At 42.1% G+C, this 19549-nt stretch overlaps 1 protein-coding gene across 1 annotated transcript in view; it reads right to left on the minus strand.

The window, feature by feature from the left end:
- Positions 1–2857: 2857 nt before the first annotated feature.
- Positions 2858–19549, minus strand: part of Focad (focadhesin) — a 295998-nt gene continuing 279306 nt past the window's right edge. Inside the window, exons 37-44 of the mRNA XM_032902159.1 lie at positions 18282–18397; positions 14690–14950; positions 13996–14085; positions 10395–10572; positions 8286–8383; positions 6341–6592; positions 4722–4797; positions 2858–3252 (exon numbers count right to left, since the gene is read on the minus strand). Coding sequence (XP_032758050.1) covers positions 3179–3252; positions 4722–4797; positions 6341–6592; positions 8286–8383; positions 10395–10572; positions 13996–14085; positions 14690–14950; positions 18282–18397 — 1145 coding nt within the window. The 3' untranslated portion in view covers positions 2858–3178. The remainder of the gene's footprint in view (positions 3253–4721; positions 4798–6340; positions 6593–8285; positions 8384–10394; positions 10573–13995; positions 14086–14689; positions 14951–18281; positions 18398–19549) is intronic.

Genomic DNA, 19549 nt, shown 5'->3' on the forward strand with positions numbered 1-19549 from the left:
TAGGAGCACTGCTAGTTTGAGCTGTAGCTAATAGGGACAGAAAGACAATTAAGACTTCTTAGATTTGACAGAATGCACCCTTGAGCTCTTTCAGGAGGTGACCGTGCATCACAGGTTACCAGAGGTGTCTCTTCAAATGCATCGGGGCTACTTATCAGCTCTGATTTATATGATGATGAGTCCCCTAGGAAAATGGGGGCTTCCACTCCAGATGTTGTTTCTTCCTCATCTCTGATCAAAAGTCACCTTAACCACACGTGAAAAGGTGCTATCGGCATCTCCAAAGTCTTCCGCCATCTACTCACTAATGTCACAGCGGCTTCTCCACTTCTATGCTTCGTCCATAGCAGTGCCTCACCTTTTGTATCTACTGCTCAATTAGTCTGGATTGTTGCAACAAAGTATTATTGAATCGAGTGACTCTGGAAATCAAAAAGCTTAACATCAGGATACCAAATGACAAGTGGCGTTTGAGTGTGGGATGAGATGGATGCCTCCTTGCTGGTAGAGAAGGAAAGTACTTCTCCCAGATCTGTTCTTGTGAACTCACTAATCTCCTCCATAAAGGCTGCCTCTTCATCCCTACTCACTTCCCAAAGCCCCACCTCCAAGCACTTCCACTCCAAACAAACAAAAAAGGTCAACATCTACTAATTCACATCATAAAAAGTAATTAGCAGCCTCTCGTTTACTATGGAGCTATATGTTACGACTGAAACATGAGTTTAGATAGTTGCACAGATTCCCTATCTGTGCCGTATGTGAACCTTTCCGGTCCAATCTGTGCTTGGATACCAGAGGCATAAGGTAGCTTTAACCCTACACTGGTGCACACGCAAATACTGCCTGTCCTGGCAACTTGTGTTTTCAAAAGCTGACAGAAGATTTGTAACAAAACCCTCCTTTATGTAGTTACAAATGTGGTCTAAAGAAGCAGCTTTCTGTTTGTGTAAAACAAAGTAAAACATCTTAACAGAACAACTTACCTCTTACTTGGGGTCACACAGGTAACCAGGAGGGAGATTATTATTATTTCAGTGGCAAAACACTGAGTTTGGTCTTTAGTGTCACCAATGTAGGCTCTTCAGATGGCCCATAGCCAGAAAACCACATGACTTTTCCATACATGACTGCTCAAAACAAAGAACTAGGAAAGAGAGGACTGAGGATCATCTTATTTCCTTCTTTCCGTAAACTTCTGTTTTCCTGTGAAGAACAGGAGGAAACACCAGGTTTGAAGAGAAACTGGGCTGGAAAGACACGATAAATCTGAAATATGAAGTCTGCACAGATTCTTCCATTCCTCAGGCATCAGCAAACGCTTGGTTGCTGATTCACAAAGAGAAAATGTCTTCGGGGCCCACTTCCTCTTCTAATCATTGTCTCCTGTGTTTCCAAGGTACCCTGGAATCCAGAGCTCTTTGATGCATGCAGAAAAACCTGGTCTGCTACAGTACTCTAAAGTTTCCCAGTGCCAAAGGCCTGGTGGTTTTTTGTTTCTTTTTTTTTTTTGCCTTTTTTTTTTTTTTTTTAGCAGATGTGCATCTTAAAGTGGGAGCCAAGATGTCTGATGCAGTAGAAATAGATAGTTTTGCTCCATTTTAAAGCAGAAAACAGTGTTCCCCATGGTACTGTTGCAAGACTTCCAACAAGCCAAGCAAAATGAAACGTCTAGCATTTTCACAATCTGGTACCCAACAGGAACGCTAGGTGACGTTCAGTCTCGAGCTGGTAGGAAATACACAATAGTGCATATGGGAAAGAGGAGAAGAGCTGGTATAAATTGCTTCTATCTTTTTTTCTCTTGGCTTAAACCTGTAAAAGAGTTATGAATCTGGAAAATAAAACTAGCAGTGCTGTGACTTGGTGCACTTTGTGACAAGAAGAAGATATACTGGACACCTGTGAGTAGCAGAAGTTCCCTGGTGTTTGTGAAAGCCCAGGCACTGTCTGTGTGGAAGACAAAAGCACCTGACCTCAGTGCCATGACTTTCCCTCCTAACGGTCCCTTGTATGTGTATTTATATGACTGGTTGAAGACGGGGCCCAAATCGAAGTCACAATAATCAACAAACATCAACATTATAATGTTGCCTGAGTCTCTAGTCATTGCAGGAGCTGAAATCATGATACTGTCTTTAGACCACTAATACTTCAAGCCTTTAGGCCCCTAATATTCTGGTGAAGAGGTCTTCAGTCTTATAAAACAATTGATCATCTGAGGAGATAGTTATCCATTTTTGTTGGTCTAGCATCCTATCGTCTTCCTCCCAGGGAAACCCAGTTCAGGTTTGCTTGTGGCTACCTCCTCTGTGTCTAGAACTCAGCTCAACACCTGACCTAGGCCTAACCAATGAGTGTATCTCACCTGCCAGAGACCAAATACTTCTTAAAAGACTTACACGTGTCCCTAGAGTCTGCCCAGTGTTGTGTCTACCATGCCTGTGGGGAAAAGAACCATTCTTTATCCTTGAGGTAGTTACTGGCTGCCATTTTGCTAAGTGGGAGGCATGATCTCCAGAGAGAGACCACAGCATCACAGGATTCATTAGACCGGCCATTGAATTTCTTGGTTTGTGAACTAAGTCTTCTTTGTGTCCACTGCTGTTGTGAACTGCATAAGTTTCACTTAACTCATGACAACCCAGCATCGGAATTCTATCTATCACTGATGAATCTAACCTGGGTACCAGTCATTGTCATGCCTAGTGATCAGGATGTGCCTAGCAGTTTTATCAACAGGAATAAAACTTGTTTAACTCAATGACGAGGCTTCATGGAAAGTAGACTATCATATCCTTGTCATCTATATGGTTTACTTTCACTGACAAAATCTTCCCACACACTTAAAAATAAGTCACATTGCACAAAACTCATAAGTTTATTTTACTAGAACTTAAGGGAGAGAAAATATACTCCAGTTTTCACAAAGAAAAGAAGACTTTTACAATGAATTCTGGCCATATAGAAGGCATGTTCTATTTCAGTTTCAAATGTCCAGATGCGCAAGGAATGCACCCCTGGCCACACACATGGTGAGATGTCAGTTTGTAGCCATCTTTTCATGGCCTCCAATGGTGAGGACCACTTCTCACTGATCTCAGATAGCAGTCCTAGAAAGCTTCAGTTTCTCTGGTCCGTCTCCTTCAGTGGAGAATATTGTTGGTTCCTGTGACTGTCACCAGCCATATGCTCGGGTCCATACAGCTTTCTTCTTAAACTCTGGGAGAACTCTCAAGGACAGCAGGGTGGCTAGGAGGACAAGAACACAGGAAAGACTGATACACTTGATAGAGCTGTGCTGTGTCTGAAAAAATCATTTTGATCAAAAAGGTGTCAAAACAGTAAATAGGACAATGTGCAGAACTATTGGTGTTTGGCATGCTAGTGATAATTGTTTTTCTGAATGTCATTACTATTTACATGAAATGTGCCTCTTGTAACAATTTACTTTAAATGTGTGTTCTTTTATACATGAACTGGTTCATCTCCATTAAATATTCAATTAAAAAGAAGCTCCCACACCTATAAGAAGGCTGAGTTCTTGTGCTCAATGAAGCAAGTGTACTCACACTAAATTTTACCTGGACATGTATCTGTAATGTATGTATTTCCCATTGTGTTATGGGTCCCAAGGAACAACTAAAGTAGAGAAATTCTGATTAACACTGTTTAGTAATTACTACATATATTAATATAATGTATTCATAACGTTATGTAAAATAAAAGAATGTGAAGGAATATTGGGAACCCAGGCCATTCCAGTAAGCCAATGACTATGTCATCTATTTAAGGTATGGCTCCTTCTTTATTGATGTCAGTTGGTAGCTTTGTAACTGAAGATAGCTTATGTTTGCAACCATCACTGGTCCAAACTCCCTGAGGCACACCATCAGGGCCTCCTATCAGCAAGTCCCTAGGAACAGATAAATCACAAGCCTGACTCACAATGAAGCCTTGTTCGCACCAGAATCACACAGAGGCGCTGGCCCTCATCTACATGCTTCCCATTCGCCTGGAATTCCTGCCTATTTAGTAATAAAAAATAGTATATCCCCCCTACAGGAGACTGAGTCATGCTATGTCCCAAGACACAGGTACAAATATGAGCCATCTCAGGTCATGAGGCCAATGGCCAAATCACACCTCAGAGCTGAGTTTAAAACTGTACAAAACTTTCAGAAAAATCTTCCACACTTGGGGTTTCCTACAGTCATAATGTGCCAGTTTGTGGAGAAGTACAGGACTGAAAGTGCTTGATGGCTCAGTCAACACCTAGTTCCCTTCTCGAAATCCTGAGCAGCATTGACTGTTATTAGAAGCTGGTGTTATAGGATTCACCAATAGTGTTGCAACATAAAAGGTGAAATGAGAACTCTGTATTTTCCCAGTTGTTTCACATTACAAATGTTTTAGAAGAGCCCTCCCTCACGTACAGGACGAAGGAAAAACTTAGTTATCATCAAAACTGTCTCTAGAACTCTGGACTTCTGTTGGCCGTATTTAAACTTTTCTGAAGTTTGCAAAATTTAATTATTTTACAATTATAATATTTAATACCACTTATCTAAAAGTTAAATTTAAAGCACTGGCCCTCGGTTTTTACCCCATTTTTCTGACTGAATATGCCATAGTAAGGACATTTTCTTAAGACCCCGGGCCCCACTGTGCTCTTCCACCTCATCATGAGGGCGTGTTGGACACAAAGCATGAAGTAATACCTTTCAAAAGATCCTTGGATGTGGCTGCAAAGGCTTCGTTAGGAATTTCCATGATGCTGAACAGCCAGTCAATGAACTAGGGTGAAAAGAGAATGTTGTCAGTGAAGTAAACCCCACCATTAGCATGAGAGTGGACAGTCTCTGGAGCCGGCGTACATGAGAAGAAGCATTTCCTGTAGAGGCTGGAGAGGTAGAAATGGAAAGCGGGAATAACTTGAGTATGGAGGTGGTGCAGAGATGAACAGGGATGAAAGATACAACTCAGATCAAGAGACCTCACAAAACCTAACCCACTTTCCGTAGGTGATATACTAAGACCTTGTGCAGAAAGCCTACGGTAGACATGGGCCCAGAGGACTGTTTATCATGAACATTGATCACTCTGATAGGCTCAGACAGGGTAAGCGATGTGATCTAAGTCAACTTCCTTTGACTAACAGCAGAGTCAAGATCTGAATGGAGCTATATGTAGCTGCAAAGTGATTTTCTTTGCATCATACCATCTCCAACTGGTTCCATATGCATTTTGGCCTAGAATCATAGGTTCATAAATTTTCCTTCCTGTTTCATAACTTACTAGTAAATAGTCACTCCAAATACACAAGGGATTTAAGATGTCTATCCTGTACCACGGTGAACAGTGTTCCACTGTGGAAGGACCAGAAGAGACCACGCTTATTTTGGTTAAAAGTAGGACATAAAATGCAAAGCTTGGGGAAGCCCCCTAACACTTTCCGACTTAACAGTGAAAGGCCTTTCAGCTGAGACACTCAGCAGCGATAGGCGTAGCTAAGCCAGGTTTACAATTCAGAAATGTTTTTAAGGATTAATGTTGATATTTCAAAAATAAGTGGCAAATTATTACAGCTTCAACATCATAAAAATACAGTTTTGATTAAATAGCATTCAGGAAAGAATCTTCCAATCAGCAGGATTAGAGACAGGACAGAGCCAGCTAAAGCCGAGCAGAGAAGACGGTGCTGCCATGTGCTCTGCTGAGAGTCTGTACCCGAGGCTAACCCTGAAAATGCTGCTTACGATCTGGGCTTTCCTGGGGGCAGGGGTGATGACACTGGGCTTTAACAAAACCCTGTTTGGGATCCACACCAGGCCAGCTCCGGCAAGTGCACAGTGAGACAGAGTAAGGTGAGCAGTGTTCTACGGTTACTCTGGAGCCACACTTCCCTGGCATGTGCGCTGAACCACCCGTGCATCTGAGCCCAGGCCCCTCTCTTACCTATCACCTCGTATCCCACACAGCGGATCTTGAGTTTGTTTGCCTATGTGTCCTGCCTTTAAGGGTCTGAGGTAAAATGTACTCTTTCCACCCGGGATCCCACATGTGCACTCAATAAATGAATGGAGATGTAGGCTTTCTCTCTAGCTGCCCCCGTACCATAAGCCAGTTGTTGCTGCTGTCGGTTGTCTAGACAATAGTTACCCTGACCCTAGGCTGGCCACTGCCTCGATCACATGGCACGTGGGTGATATTTGGGGGTGAGTACGAAAGCCTTCGGTGTGATCCAAGCTTCACCTAATTCTCCTTCCATCACACAGCAGCAACTGCTGGAGACAGAAGCCTGCCTGCCCTGCCGAGCAGGTGGGCTGCCAGCCCTCACCTTCTGCGTTTGTTCCTTCCATGGCTCTTTTTGCAGCAGCAGTAGCATGCTCGTGGGGAGGAGAGTGAGAACCTCCTGCACAGTGACTCTGTGCATCGGACTCCTGCCAAGCAAGGCTGCCGCTGGCCCACCAGGGCCATTTTCCTGGTGCCATGGCAACCAACTGGCACTGAGGCCAAGGAGAAGGGGGGCCTCATGGTCTGCCCATGCTACCACTGCAGCAGCAAATATCAGCATCAAGAAGTCCAAAGCCTGTTAAGAAAACAGAAGCAACTTGAGACCATATGCTTTATTCAAAGTTACACAGTTCACAAACACAGCCTCTGTCGTGATAAAGGACAGTCTTCCCTTTTCCCCACCACTCCTGCTGCCCGGAAGAGGAACTGCACTGAACAGCAAACTTAGTTTCCATGCCAACTGAAGAGCTAATGTGGGCTTTGGAAAGTTCCTGACTTTTCCTTATGTGAGGGAGGATCCAAGAGTTCCAGATTATTCCTCCAACATTTCAAGAGAAATCTAATTCATTCTTAATCATATCAAGATCTGAATTCTTCCCCATTTTTGGTGTTTTTAAAAAGATAAATAAACCAAGGGAGTTATTTGTTATATGAACAAAAATGCTTTTTAAAAAATATGAAACATCTTATTTTATTTTAAACAATAAAAAGTTTATCTTTAGATATTTAAAAAAAAAGCTGTCTGCAATCCAACCTTCAGGTTACATTAGACAATTATAAAAATTTTAGACATGGTAATGGGGACACTTCCAAGATGCTGAATTACTGTGATTTCAATTATATTTTTTCCAGCTAATTTACATGCTAAGTGTTTTGAGGATTTTTGAGGGGTAATAAAACAAAGTTAATAAAAGCTCAGGAAATTAGAAAGAAAGAGGAAAGACTATATTAGCTTAAAAATAAGCTTTTTTTTACAAAACTTATTTCTCAGTCTCTTAAGATGCTAACTGATGAATTAAAATTTTAATAACTGCAAAAAGACACACAACTCTTCAGATAAATGATTCCGAATTCCAAAGAATATATCAGGTTATAAAAATTTAACTCAACTGGGAAGAATGCCTACACAGAAAATTAAGAAAAAAAGAGTAGAATAGCGCTATACTTACATTATTGCATTATTTGTATTGGTTTTTACAATCACCCAATACTAGAGACCTTTTTTTGGGAGGGGTGTCATAGAGCACATTGCAGATATATGTCGTATGTAGGTGTCGGCACACATAGATACCCTGCATATAATTCAAGAATCTCTTGGTCTTAGGCATTTTTAGTCACAGGAGGCAGAGAAGCCAGAGACCTGAGCCTGGTATTCCTACACACACTATGAGGACCCTGGGGTTCTCTCCCTAACCAGTGTTCTTTGAGTCCTTTGCATCAAAGAACATGTTTTGCTAAAAATATTTCTCTACAGACAGTCTTTGGGTCTCCAGAAAATGGAAACAGCCATTGTTTCCTTATGGCATCAGAGGTATTTCCAGTGTTTTTCAAAATAAAAAAGAAAGGCTGTGAGAGCGTGTTTGATTTTGGATCTTAGATGAGCCAATGGTCATGGCCTCCAGGCTTAGTTCCCAGGATGATGCTATGGGAGAGCAGTAGACCATACAGGTGGTAGTAAGTAGCAGGAGTTCTTTGGGATGTGGGGAGGAAGTGTGTCCTGAAAAGAACTATGGGTCTTAGACATGGCCCAGCAATGCACTCCCATGATGCATTACTTCACTGCATGTCCAAAGCTGTGGGATCAATGGACCCTGGGCTAGAACCCCAAACTACGAGTCAGGTGAGTGTTTTCCCTCTGTAAGCTGAAGGCCTCAGGCGTTTGTTACAGCACTGAAAAGCTGAGCAGCACAGCAACCCGGTCTTCGAGGAAAGGAAATGAAAGTTTCACACTTGAAGTTAAGTTCACTGCTTCTCTCGATCGATCCTACCTCCGCAGGAGGCACGTTCTGAGCAGGCGCTGACTGGTAAGCAATGTTTCTCATATAACCCATCAGCTCCAGGAGCCACTCCAGTCTCTTCAGTACACCTGCAACAAAACGGGCATTTTCTCACCACGGATCAGCAACAGTTATCACAACCGAAGCGCGACACATGGTCAGACGTCCTGGGACAGCTTTAAGATGCAGTTCTGGAAACGATGCTGCCCAGGCTAAAGTTTATGCTACTCACATCAGGAAACCAGTTTTTAGCCTTTTTTGTTTAAGTGAATCCTCCCTCAAGTCTCTCTGCCCAGTAGTGACAGAACACATTTATTGGAGTTTTTCCTCTGAAAACTGGATGCACCAGGAGAAATCTGGAATGTAACTAGGCAATAATGGCCAATCTCCGGTAGTTAACTGTTTACAGTCCTCCTGTGCTTTCTACTCTCAATACACCAGCGTAATCAGAAGCCTGTCCCGGAGACATAAAAAAGAAACACCGATCAGCCACCACGGGGTAACTGGAGACAAATGTCAGCATAGAAGTTGAGAAATAAGATTTTTTTCTTTTTTTTTACAAAAAGAAATTCTATTTCATGTACATCGGTATTCTGATCGTGTATGTCTGTGTGTGTGGGGTTGGGGGTAGGTGTCAGATCCCCTGGATCAGGAGTTACAGACAGTTGTGAGCTGCGATGTAGATGCTGGGAATTGAACCTCAGTCCTCTGGAAGACCAACCGGAGCTCTTAACCACTGAGCCATCAGTCCAGCCTTCTCCTTTTTAAAATAAGTGTTCCAGTACATGAAAAACTACTTAGGAACATCCTAAGCATTGAATAAGAGGAAAAGAAGAAGCTCTTTCTCAAGTAGGCTCATCAGAATCAAAAATAATGTCAGACGTCTCTAGTTTATTCTAAGTATCTTTATCAAAAACTGGAAACAGCTACTAAATCTGTTCCCAATTAACAAACGTATTTTCACTTTAGGATGAAAGCTTAAGACTCTTGGGCTGGTGATACTGCCCAGCAGGTGAAGATGCATGGCACGAAAGCCTGATGACCTGAGTTCAATATGTGGAACCTACAGTTGAAGGAGACCCACGTTCCCAAAGCTGTCCTCTAATTTCTACACATACACCATACCACATGTGTACCCACACTCAGACACATACTCACACAGACATATAGACAGACAGACAGCAATATATAAACTTTATTTATTTAAATAAGAGGAAATGACATTTCTCATCACAAGGCCATTTTTTCCCTCAGTGCTAGGCACTAGGAGGAGGATATAAGCAAACTGCTCAATTTCAGCGTATCAGGTGACCTAATAAACACATAGCCAAGAGCAAGTTCTATCCCTAAGGGGCCATTACAGCTCAGTGTGTAAAACTCTCTGTAAGCAAACATGCCGAGCATGGCAGTGCACAGTTAACTTGATCCTAACGCTTGGCAGGGAAAGGCGGAGAGATCTCTCTGAGGTTAAGGCCAGTTCTCTCTCCTCGAAATGAACACCTGAGAAGTCTTTTCACACAGATTATTTAATGTTGTTTCCTTTTTGACCCTTAATTAAGTGGCCACCCACAAACCATTTTCTTTCCATGATCAGGGGAATCAATTTCTGTCTTGTGTGTTTGGAAAACTAAAGTAAAATTGACAGAAATAACCCAGTTTTGTATCAGTGAGGGTCGAGATCGGTGGTTCTCATCCTTCCTAATGCTGCATGTGACCCTTAATAGAGTTCCTCATGTTCTGATGGCCCCCAACCATAAAATCATTTCCAGTGCTATTTCATAACTATAATTTTGCTGTTGTGAATCATAATATAAATATCTGGTATGCAGGATATCATATATGCTACCCCTGTAAAAGGGTTGTCCCTTGAAGGGTTTGTGTCCCACAGGTTGACCAGCAGAACAAAGATAATATGAAAATCTTCAAAGTAATTCACTCCTCTTTCCGAAAGATGGATGGTGTGAGCTACAGCCTATCATCCATCTAAAGCACTATCCATCTGGGGTAAGGCCAGACCTGTGTCAGCAAACAAGCTAGCTTCGAAGTCGAGGAGACACGTGGGGCTGAAGAGCCACAGCGGGCAAACGTTTCCGTGCTCACCTGTGTTGGCGTGATTGACAATGCGTGCCTGGTATAAGCTGTGCAGGATCATCCAGGCTAGAGTCTCCTTCTCGGGGTGCTGCATAGCAGCAGTGAGTAAATCAGTCAGGCTCATCAGCGGGAGTCGTCCTTGAGAGACTAAGTACAGCTTGACAAAGGCAGCCTTTTCTATGTTTTCCTAGGGGATGGGGAGCCAGTTGTTCAGTCATTAGTAAGTTAACGGTGTCAACAAACCCTCAAGGCAAAGGCAATCAGAGGATGACCTTGACACCTCCACCCCCACAACACTAGAGCTGTTCACTTCCTGAAGCACAGAGCCTAGACGCCTGTGTTACACTATGCACATTCAATAGAGGGCTGGGTGCCACATTTTATTCCCATAGCTATGGGTATGTCTGGAGGTTAGGAAGTGAGCACACAGAGTACTAACATAATACATGCTATACTTACTACGTTCCAAATACTAATGGAAGGGGTCCACTCATTCCATTTGTCTCCAGTCAGAAACTAGGCCATAAGCTATGTGCTTTAGCAGCAGACCCCAAAAGTCTAGGAGCAAGACAATGAAATCCCACACCTGAGGAACAGCCTGAAGATAGCCACATGAATAGGAGATATCTGAGCTCAGGATAGGCCATCTGTGCTGGGCAGCCCTTTCAGTGGTTAATCATTCACGGTATAGGAATGCAGTTCATCAGGGGCATCCTGGCACCCACCAATGAGGTTTTAGATTACCTAATCCTAACACAGTAGCCAATCAAAATTGTACTAACGTCAGGGTTTTGACCCCTACCAATCACATTAGAGCTTACCTAATCCTTCTAGTGAGTTCCCCTGGTTCCCTATAAAAGGCCTACGTGTCTTTGTCTGGGGTCATCGCCATTTTGATGGTAGGGTGACTTCAGCATGATGGTTGTTTTTGCAGAATAAATGTTCTTTGTTTTTGTATACTATTTGAGTCTGAGATCTTCCTTCACAGATTCCTGAACCCTAACACAGTCTAAACATATGCATTTAGTGTAGCAGTTTTCAAAATGTGACACGCAGACGTCTGGGTATTCCAAGGCCCTTTGAGAGGTTCTGTGAGGTCAAGACTATTTTCTAAGTCCACCAAACTATGTTGGTATCCACTGCATTTTTAATACCACTTAATTTTTAAAATCCATTTAAGAGGAGCTAGAGGGATAGCTCAGTGGTTCAAAGCATTTATCTACTTCCAGAGGACCCTGGTTCAGTTCTCAGTACCCTCTCAGTTATAAATGGTAGTTTGTAACCATGTATAACTCCCAGGCAATATGATACTCTCTCTGTCCTCCATGGATACCTAGTGTCTTAGTTAGGGTTTTACTGCTGTGAACAGGCACCATGGCCAAGGCAACTCTTATAAGGACAACATTTCACTGGGGCTGGCTTACAGGTTCAGAGTTCAGCCCATTATCATCAAGGCAGGAGCATGGCAGCATCCAGGCAGGAATGGTATAGGTGGAGCTGAAAGTTCTACATCTTCATCTAGAGTCTGCTAGTGGAAGACTGACTTCCAGGCAGCTAGGATGAGGATCTTAAAGCTCACAACCACAGTGACACGCCTACTCCAACACGACCATACCTAATAGTGTCACTCCCTAGGCCAGGCATATATAAATAAATCACCACACCAGGCATGCATGTGATTCACAGATATGTATGCAGATTAAACACCTACATACATTAAGTAAGTAAATAAGTAAATAAGCCAGTTGCACTTAATATTAACATAAAAAATTAAAAAATATCTAACCAATACTCTATGTTACAAACTGGGGGAAAAACATACAGGATTCAGTTGTGTGCTCCAGTGCTATGGTTGTATCAAGGACAAACCTGGGAAGATGGAATTGAGAACTAAAATAGTTCTATATATGGAGCGCTCTTTCCTTGAAAAATTGTTGACAAACTATAGCCATTTTAAATGCACATTAAACAGACTATTTCATTAAAAACTGAAGGAATGATCTTATCACACCAAGAAAAATATTCCACAGTATTTGTTACCAAATATTAAATTTAATATTAAATCTAATTTTTATTAGATTTTCAGAAAAATTTTGTCTACTTTTTTGAGCTTGACAACTTCCCAAAGGGTAGAGTACATCTTGAGAAGATTTCTGAGGAGCATAGCAAATACGATGTTTTCGTATTATATCATAAAACATATCAGCATTTGGAAGACCTTCAAAATTTGACAAACCAACATTTTCCAAATGACAGTGTTTGATATTAGAAAAAAATCAAATATCTATCAAAGAGCTGACATTGAAAATTAGCCAATGGATTTTAATATCAGAGCAGTCAAACTACCTTGGCATGGTTTTGGAGTCCACACTGCAAATCATTTTGAAGAAACTAAGAGCTGCTGACTTTTGGTGCAGTATCAAGGAATAATATGGTGGTAAGTAATTACTGAACTCTTGCTTTGAGCTGGTATTGTTCCAGGTACTCATTGTGGACTAAGTGATCTAACTTTCAAGACAACCCTAAGTAGGTTCTACTGTCCCCATTTTACAGACAGGGAAACCAAGAGGTTGTACAACTTAACTGAGGTCCCGTTGCTCATAAGCTGCTGATCTGGGTCTCACACAATAGCAGTGAGCCTCCAGACTCCCTTCTCTTACCACTTTCCTGAACTGCTTCTGTTTAAAATAAGCTAATTTCCAAAGTGCCTAGAGCCGAGCACTCTGTACTCATCCTCAGGATGCACCAGAATGGCCTGATGGGAAAGACTATGAAAACATAGATGGCTGGGCCCCAAGGTCTCAAGAGGGACTTGAGCATTCCCCTATCTAATCAGCACCAGACAGTATGAGACACTGGCCCAGCGACCCCATGCTGACAACCACTGCTATGTGATACAAATATTCAAGGACCCAACTGAATAAACAAACCTGACAATGACAAGCAGACCACCAGCCACTGGGGATGAGGGTTCATGGTAGTAGTTATATGAAGGGTTATACTCAAATAAATATGCCAACTGGGATGTGTTTATGCTAAAGGATTCGGTGCTTGAAACTGCAGCTTCACAAAGCATTTTATATTTATTTGCTTGTTCATCATGTGACTGGATCTAAGGACTACTTGTCAATTACCTTACCAACAGTTCTTGTTTTTCAGATGACCACTTTTCTGCATACAAAAGGACAATATCTCACACAAGAAACCAAGTTGCGAACAGAACTATGCGTTCAATACACTGGCAAGTTCTTTGGTCAGGATATCCCTATTTTTGTGGGTACTGCTTTGAAGATACTGTCCTGTTCTTTTTTTCCCCAGAGGTGATGCAAAACTGTTCTTGATAAACTGTAAGAAACTGTGTTATAAAGTTGTTCATCCACCTGTTCATCTAGATAGCATGTATTAAACACTGGTCACACCACCAGGCCAGCTACTAGACCTGACATCTAAAGGAGAAAGTCAGCTGCCTAAAATTATCCAATAACAAATTTGATGTAAAACTACATTATGCCCAAAAGGATATTGTAAACAACTCTTCGCATGTGATTTCTGCTTCAATAATGAAATATATTTCAATAATGAAATAATGCATAGAACTACACATTATTACCTTAGTAATCTGGGAAACCTGATTGGCACCTTCATCTGTCATCTCTGAGAGGCACTTTGCTATACTGATGTACAGCTCGAGATCATTTCTCTGGTAAAGACAAATCCCAAACAGGTCAAAATGCAATGTAAGACAAATGTATCACATCTATTAATATTGTGATGAATTATTAGGCTTGTTTATCCCCAATAGCAGTTGCTAATGGTAACCAAAACATATGGTCTTTCATAATTTAAGACTATCTTCTCCGTTGTTTTGTGTGTTTGCTTGGCTGTACTTCTTTCTCCCTATCAGAGTTCCATTACTCTAACCCAGATTGTTAACTTGTGAAACTCCAGTGTAGAGGTCTGCTGTGGGAGGGAAAGGGCCTACATAAGACTGTGACAGGGTGTCTGTATAGATAAGACAGTGTCACCAAAGTCCACTGGGGACAGATGTCTGCTCTTGCTCATCTTCAGGAAGCTTCTGGTTCAGCACTGGTTAACTTACCTCTAAGCCTGCTCAGAACATTGGTTCTAAACATTGAACCGCAATTTTGGTCTTGGATACAAACCCAGTCCTAGTGAAGAATGTGTCATTTCTTGCTAGCCCTCCCACCCATATTCTTAAAACATCCCCAGCCTGCCTTTGCCAAACTGACTTTAAAGAAGCCCAGGCACAAACTGTCAGGAATGTAAATATTTTTGTTCTTTACCCGAATCCTATTTGGCAGAAGGTCAAAAATTCTCCCAGTAGCATCGCAGAGCAGACTCCAGAGGTGGTGGGAAGGACTGGGCAGTTTCATGGCCTGGCTCAGACCCTGTAAGGCACTTGGGCACATCTCAGGATGACAAGGTTGGGAAGCCGGTTTAAAAACTGCCACCATCAGATTTTCAACAAAACCCTGGATCTGTTCATCAGAAACATGCTTTGCCCACAGAGGCATAGATACCAGGAGGTATTTCTTGATATTCAGCTGGAAGGGAAACAGATAAGGCCAGACATAAACAAGTCTGTCTGAGTCTGTGGTGGCCAAAGTCCCTAGGTCATCTGAGCTGGAGAGCAGACAGATTAAAAGCTGTGCATTACTTCTTTCTCCCACATTTTCCCCCATGGCTTCATAGTTCAAAGGGTCACTGTAATTATTAAGGGACACAAGCAATTATAGCTGTTTCAGTTACTTCTCATCCAGAGTGATACACGTGTACCTGGAGGATCAGCTCAACTGAAATTGTGGAATAGCTTAAGCCTGTTCAGACATGCGAACTAAATGCTACTTCTGAAAGGATGTCACAGTTGCTATTCTAATTTTTTCTTATTATTTTGACTGTTTTGTGTGTGGTGTATGCATATGTGTTTGCACATATATGAGTGTGCGTGTGCATACTTGTTCATGCACATATGTGCATACACTGTGTGAAGACACTTGCAGTCAACTTCAGGTGTTTTCCTCAGTCACACTCCATCTTTGTTTTTGAAATAATATTTCTCACTGAACACCGAGTTTACCAATTGGATAGTCTGGGTGACCAATGAGCTTCATGGATCATCTGTCTTCACGTCCTTAGAACTCACTAACACACACACACAACACACCCAAGCTTTACATGAATGCCGGAGATCCAAGCAGTGGTCTTTATGCTTTTACAGCAAACATTTCCCAGCTTTTCCAATTCAATCTTAAAATCATATTCTCCAGCAAGAGAAGCTGTCAATCTATTCAACTATTCTGCTTAATGTATACCTTAGATCTTTTCAGGGATGGGAATAAAAGGCTACTTCTCATAGTGTGACATAGTTGGCATAAGGATGTTTTTCATTGTTTCCGTGGTGTGCATGCACTTTATGCATGTGTGCAGGTGCACATGCAGGTGTGTGAACATAACATGTAGAGATCAAAGATGGGAAGCCCATCTGCTAAAAAAATCAACTAAGCAAAGCATTTAATATTAATTATCTTTTGAGGAAAAAGAGGGAAGCAATAAGAGGAACTTGCATGCTGTGCCACTTCTGAGCAAAGAGCCACACACTGACTGTGTGGGCCTGACATGTGCACCAGAGTGCATGAGAGTCAACATGAAGCAGGACTAGTATTAACTGCTTCATAGCACTTCACACACTCTTAGTAATACAAGTTTGAAACTAATGGACAAGTCTAAAAGAAGTAGGCGAGGGGAAAAAAGATAATAAAATCTTAATATAATATAAACTTATCAATGAGTTTTCTAAAGAGCTCATCTTCAAGAATATTTCAACTCATATAATTTTAACAACAATTAACAACATACAACCATAACCAAACCAGATGCTAAGAGTTGCGTAGATCTAAACTGGAAATGGAAGGCCTAAGAACTCTAGAGAAAATTCTCAGGTCAACAGAATAGGCTGCTGGACACTTGATTCAACAGGAAGAAAGAGTTCATGTACATAGCTTGGGAGTCAGCCACATACTGGCTTCCCACGTATTTCCCTATGAAACTTTGCTCGATTCCCACAGGTCTCAGGCTTATCAATGTATAAAGTAGAAATACCAAAACATACTTCTTAGCTACAAAGCTTCATAATATCATTCTATGCTAAAGAATTTCTAAAATGTATGTACAGTTTAAATGTATAGGGTAGCTGCATATATGAATTCACAGCAGTTGTGACAGCTTGCACAAGACCTGCATGAGTTCAAGCCAGACCAAATTCCAGCATGGAGGAGAGACAGGAAACAGGCACAGAGCCCTATTCCTAGCTTAGGAGCCATGGGTGACAACTTCTGGGAAGAAAGTCAGTTTCATTATGGATGTGGCTCCTGGTAGGTAGGTCTATGTCACTCCAGTGGAAAGCCACATGCCCAAGAGTATCTGGGCAGCATAAATTGGTTTTGGTGAATTTAAAGAAAAAGAAGAAATGGACACAAAGTTGGGTGGGCAGGGAAGGGGATGGCGGTGGATATGAAAGGGGGAGGGAGTTAACATATTCATAGCACACTGTACAAAGTTCTCAAGGAAATAATGAACTAATGGGAGAGGAAAAGAAGAACAGGGTCTGAAGAGATTCCTCGGTGGGTGAAGTGCTGGTGTGTACGAACTTTTGATCTCTGCACCCATGTGAAAAGGCATGGCAGTGAGCCTGCAATCCCAGTGCTTCTTGTAAACCTTTACTAGGGAAGCAAAGGAAATGGAATCTCTGTGGCTTCTTGCTGGCCAGCCAGTTTAGCCAAATCATGAGCTCCAGGTTCAGTGAGAGACCCTGTCTCAAAAATAGGAGTGCACGTATGGAGACAGTCAATGTTGACCTCTGACCTCCATTCCCCATACTCTACATACCCCAAGCACCTGTACTCTGCACGTACAGGAATAGTTATGGACAGCACATTATTGGTGGCTTGAGTCTCAGCCAAGATTGACTAAAAATAAGCCCAATGTCATGTCAAGTGGTATGAATATTCATGAACATGACTAGAAACATAAATGCATTAAAATTCACCGAAGTTTACCATTAAGGTAGCCACTTTTAGGATACATAAATTACAACTCAATAAGGCTAACTTTTAAAATGAGCTGCCAGAGACATTAGACAGTACAGCTGATGTCTTCACCATGAACCAAATGCTAGTGACTACCAGGTATACAGCAAGTGCTCGGCAAGTGACAGAAAGATGTGAGCTGCTGGAGCGGACAGGTGTGGATAAAGTAACTAAGAGAAAAAAATGCAGACTTTAGTAACACACACCTTCAACTAAAGAGCGCCATGAGGAATAAAAATGACAAAAATATGGCTGGGACCAAAGCCAGGAGATTGAGGGTGTAAGAGAATCTGGTACTACTTTAAAACCTAAAGCCAGATTGTGACTAGACCTGAGCATGACCATGTACTGACGATCAAGTTAGATCGTTAAAGAAATCATGGAGAATCCTTTTAATCCTAGCAGATAATACTTGAAATTTCTGCAACCTTCCTTATGACAGGACACTGCAGTCTCAAGATCCAGGAGAACAGGCAAAGGGATGCTTGTGAGAGGTGTTCAGCACAGGGGGATGTCTCTGTTAACAGCCAATGAAATATCCAGACTGGATTATGGATACATAACGTAATGTTAGTACCTGTGGCCCTCATTACCCCTTTAGTAGTAAGTAGCATTTTAAACACATAAGGATGGGTGATAGCCATGTCATCTCTCAGGCTGCTGGCCAGCTAGATCAAGTATTAGCCAGCTTTCACTTTTCTACTCCAGATTCAGAGACCATATTCCACATGGTGTGGCCGTCCCAGAGAATGGTCCCTGGCTACACTCAGCACCTGGAGCTACTACATACACTCAGACCGTGGACCAGCGGCGGCATCACCCACAAGCCCAGCAGTGCGGCCGCACTCTGTGATGACGGTGCCTGGGACACAGCAATCTCAAGGCACAGTTGCTGTATCTCCTCGCCTAAAAGAGAAGAAAGGAATTTCTGTAATAATGTGCTCAGGTCCCCGACTGATGCTCAGGAGTCAGTGTCTGAATCAAGCCCTCTGATTGGATCGCTTATGCACATGACAGAATCCATCCAACCAAATAGAACTTTGAGACACTCAAGTGAGGAGGCAGAGATGTCCACTAGAATCTCAGTCCTAACTCTCGATACAGCCACGGGCCTTACACTACCTTGGGAAATCTCTCTGACATTCTAAAGAAATCTGGACACTCCGATACTACTTAGACACATGAGAAAAACACTAGCTACAAATCTTAGTGCCTTCCCCGCCTCTTATGCAGTATGTGTTCAGCACATGGGAAACTTCTATCCAGTGTACCAGTTAAATTTTTACCAACTTGACACAAACTCGAGTTACATGACAAGAGGAAACCCAAAGTGAGAAATTGCCTCTATCAAGTTGGCCTACAGGTAAGACTGTGGGGGGAGGTCTCCTCCTCCCCCTCCCTCCCCCTCCCTTCCTCTATCTCTCCCCCACCTTCCTTTCGTTCTTTTACATTTTTTAACAATGTTTTTTTATTTTTTGTGCATTGGTGTTTTGCCTGTATGTATGTCTCTGTAAGGGCGTGATATCTTCTGAAATTGGAGTTAGTTGTAAGCTTCCATGTGGCTGCTGGGGATTGACCCAAGTCTTCAGGAAGAGCAGCCAGTGCTCTTAAGCACCGAGCCATCTTCCAGCCCCTCAGGGGTCATTTTCTTTTTCCCAGCACTGCGATTATAGGCATGCACCACTGCACCACTCTTGCTTGCTCACTTGCTTTATCTATTTTTATCTATCTATCTATCTATCTATCTATCTATCTATCTATCTATCTTTGTCAGGTATAGGAGATCTAACAGAGGTCCTCATGGTTGCATAGCAAACCTTTTACCAACTCAGCTATCTCCCCGGTTCCTCAAGAGTTGTTTTTGAGAACTATACAGTCTCAGAGCTATACAGACATAGCTATAAAGTCTATGTCTTTAGACCTCTTCCTCCTCACCCTCACCTATAATGGCTCAGTGAAACTCAGCTATTGTATGTAAGATAGCCATTCACAAGATACAATAAATCTACCAGTCACTGTCAACTGTGACACAAAATCTGCTTTTTTTTTTTTTTTTTT

This window comes from Rattus rattus, chromosome 1 (assembly GCF_011064425.1).
Source record: "Rattus rattus isolate New Zealand chromosome 1, Rrattus_CSIRO_v1, whole genome shotgun sequence".
Taxonomy (NCBI): Eukaryota; Metazoa; Chordata; class Mammalia; order Rodentia; family Muridae; genus Rattus; species Rattus rattus.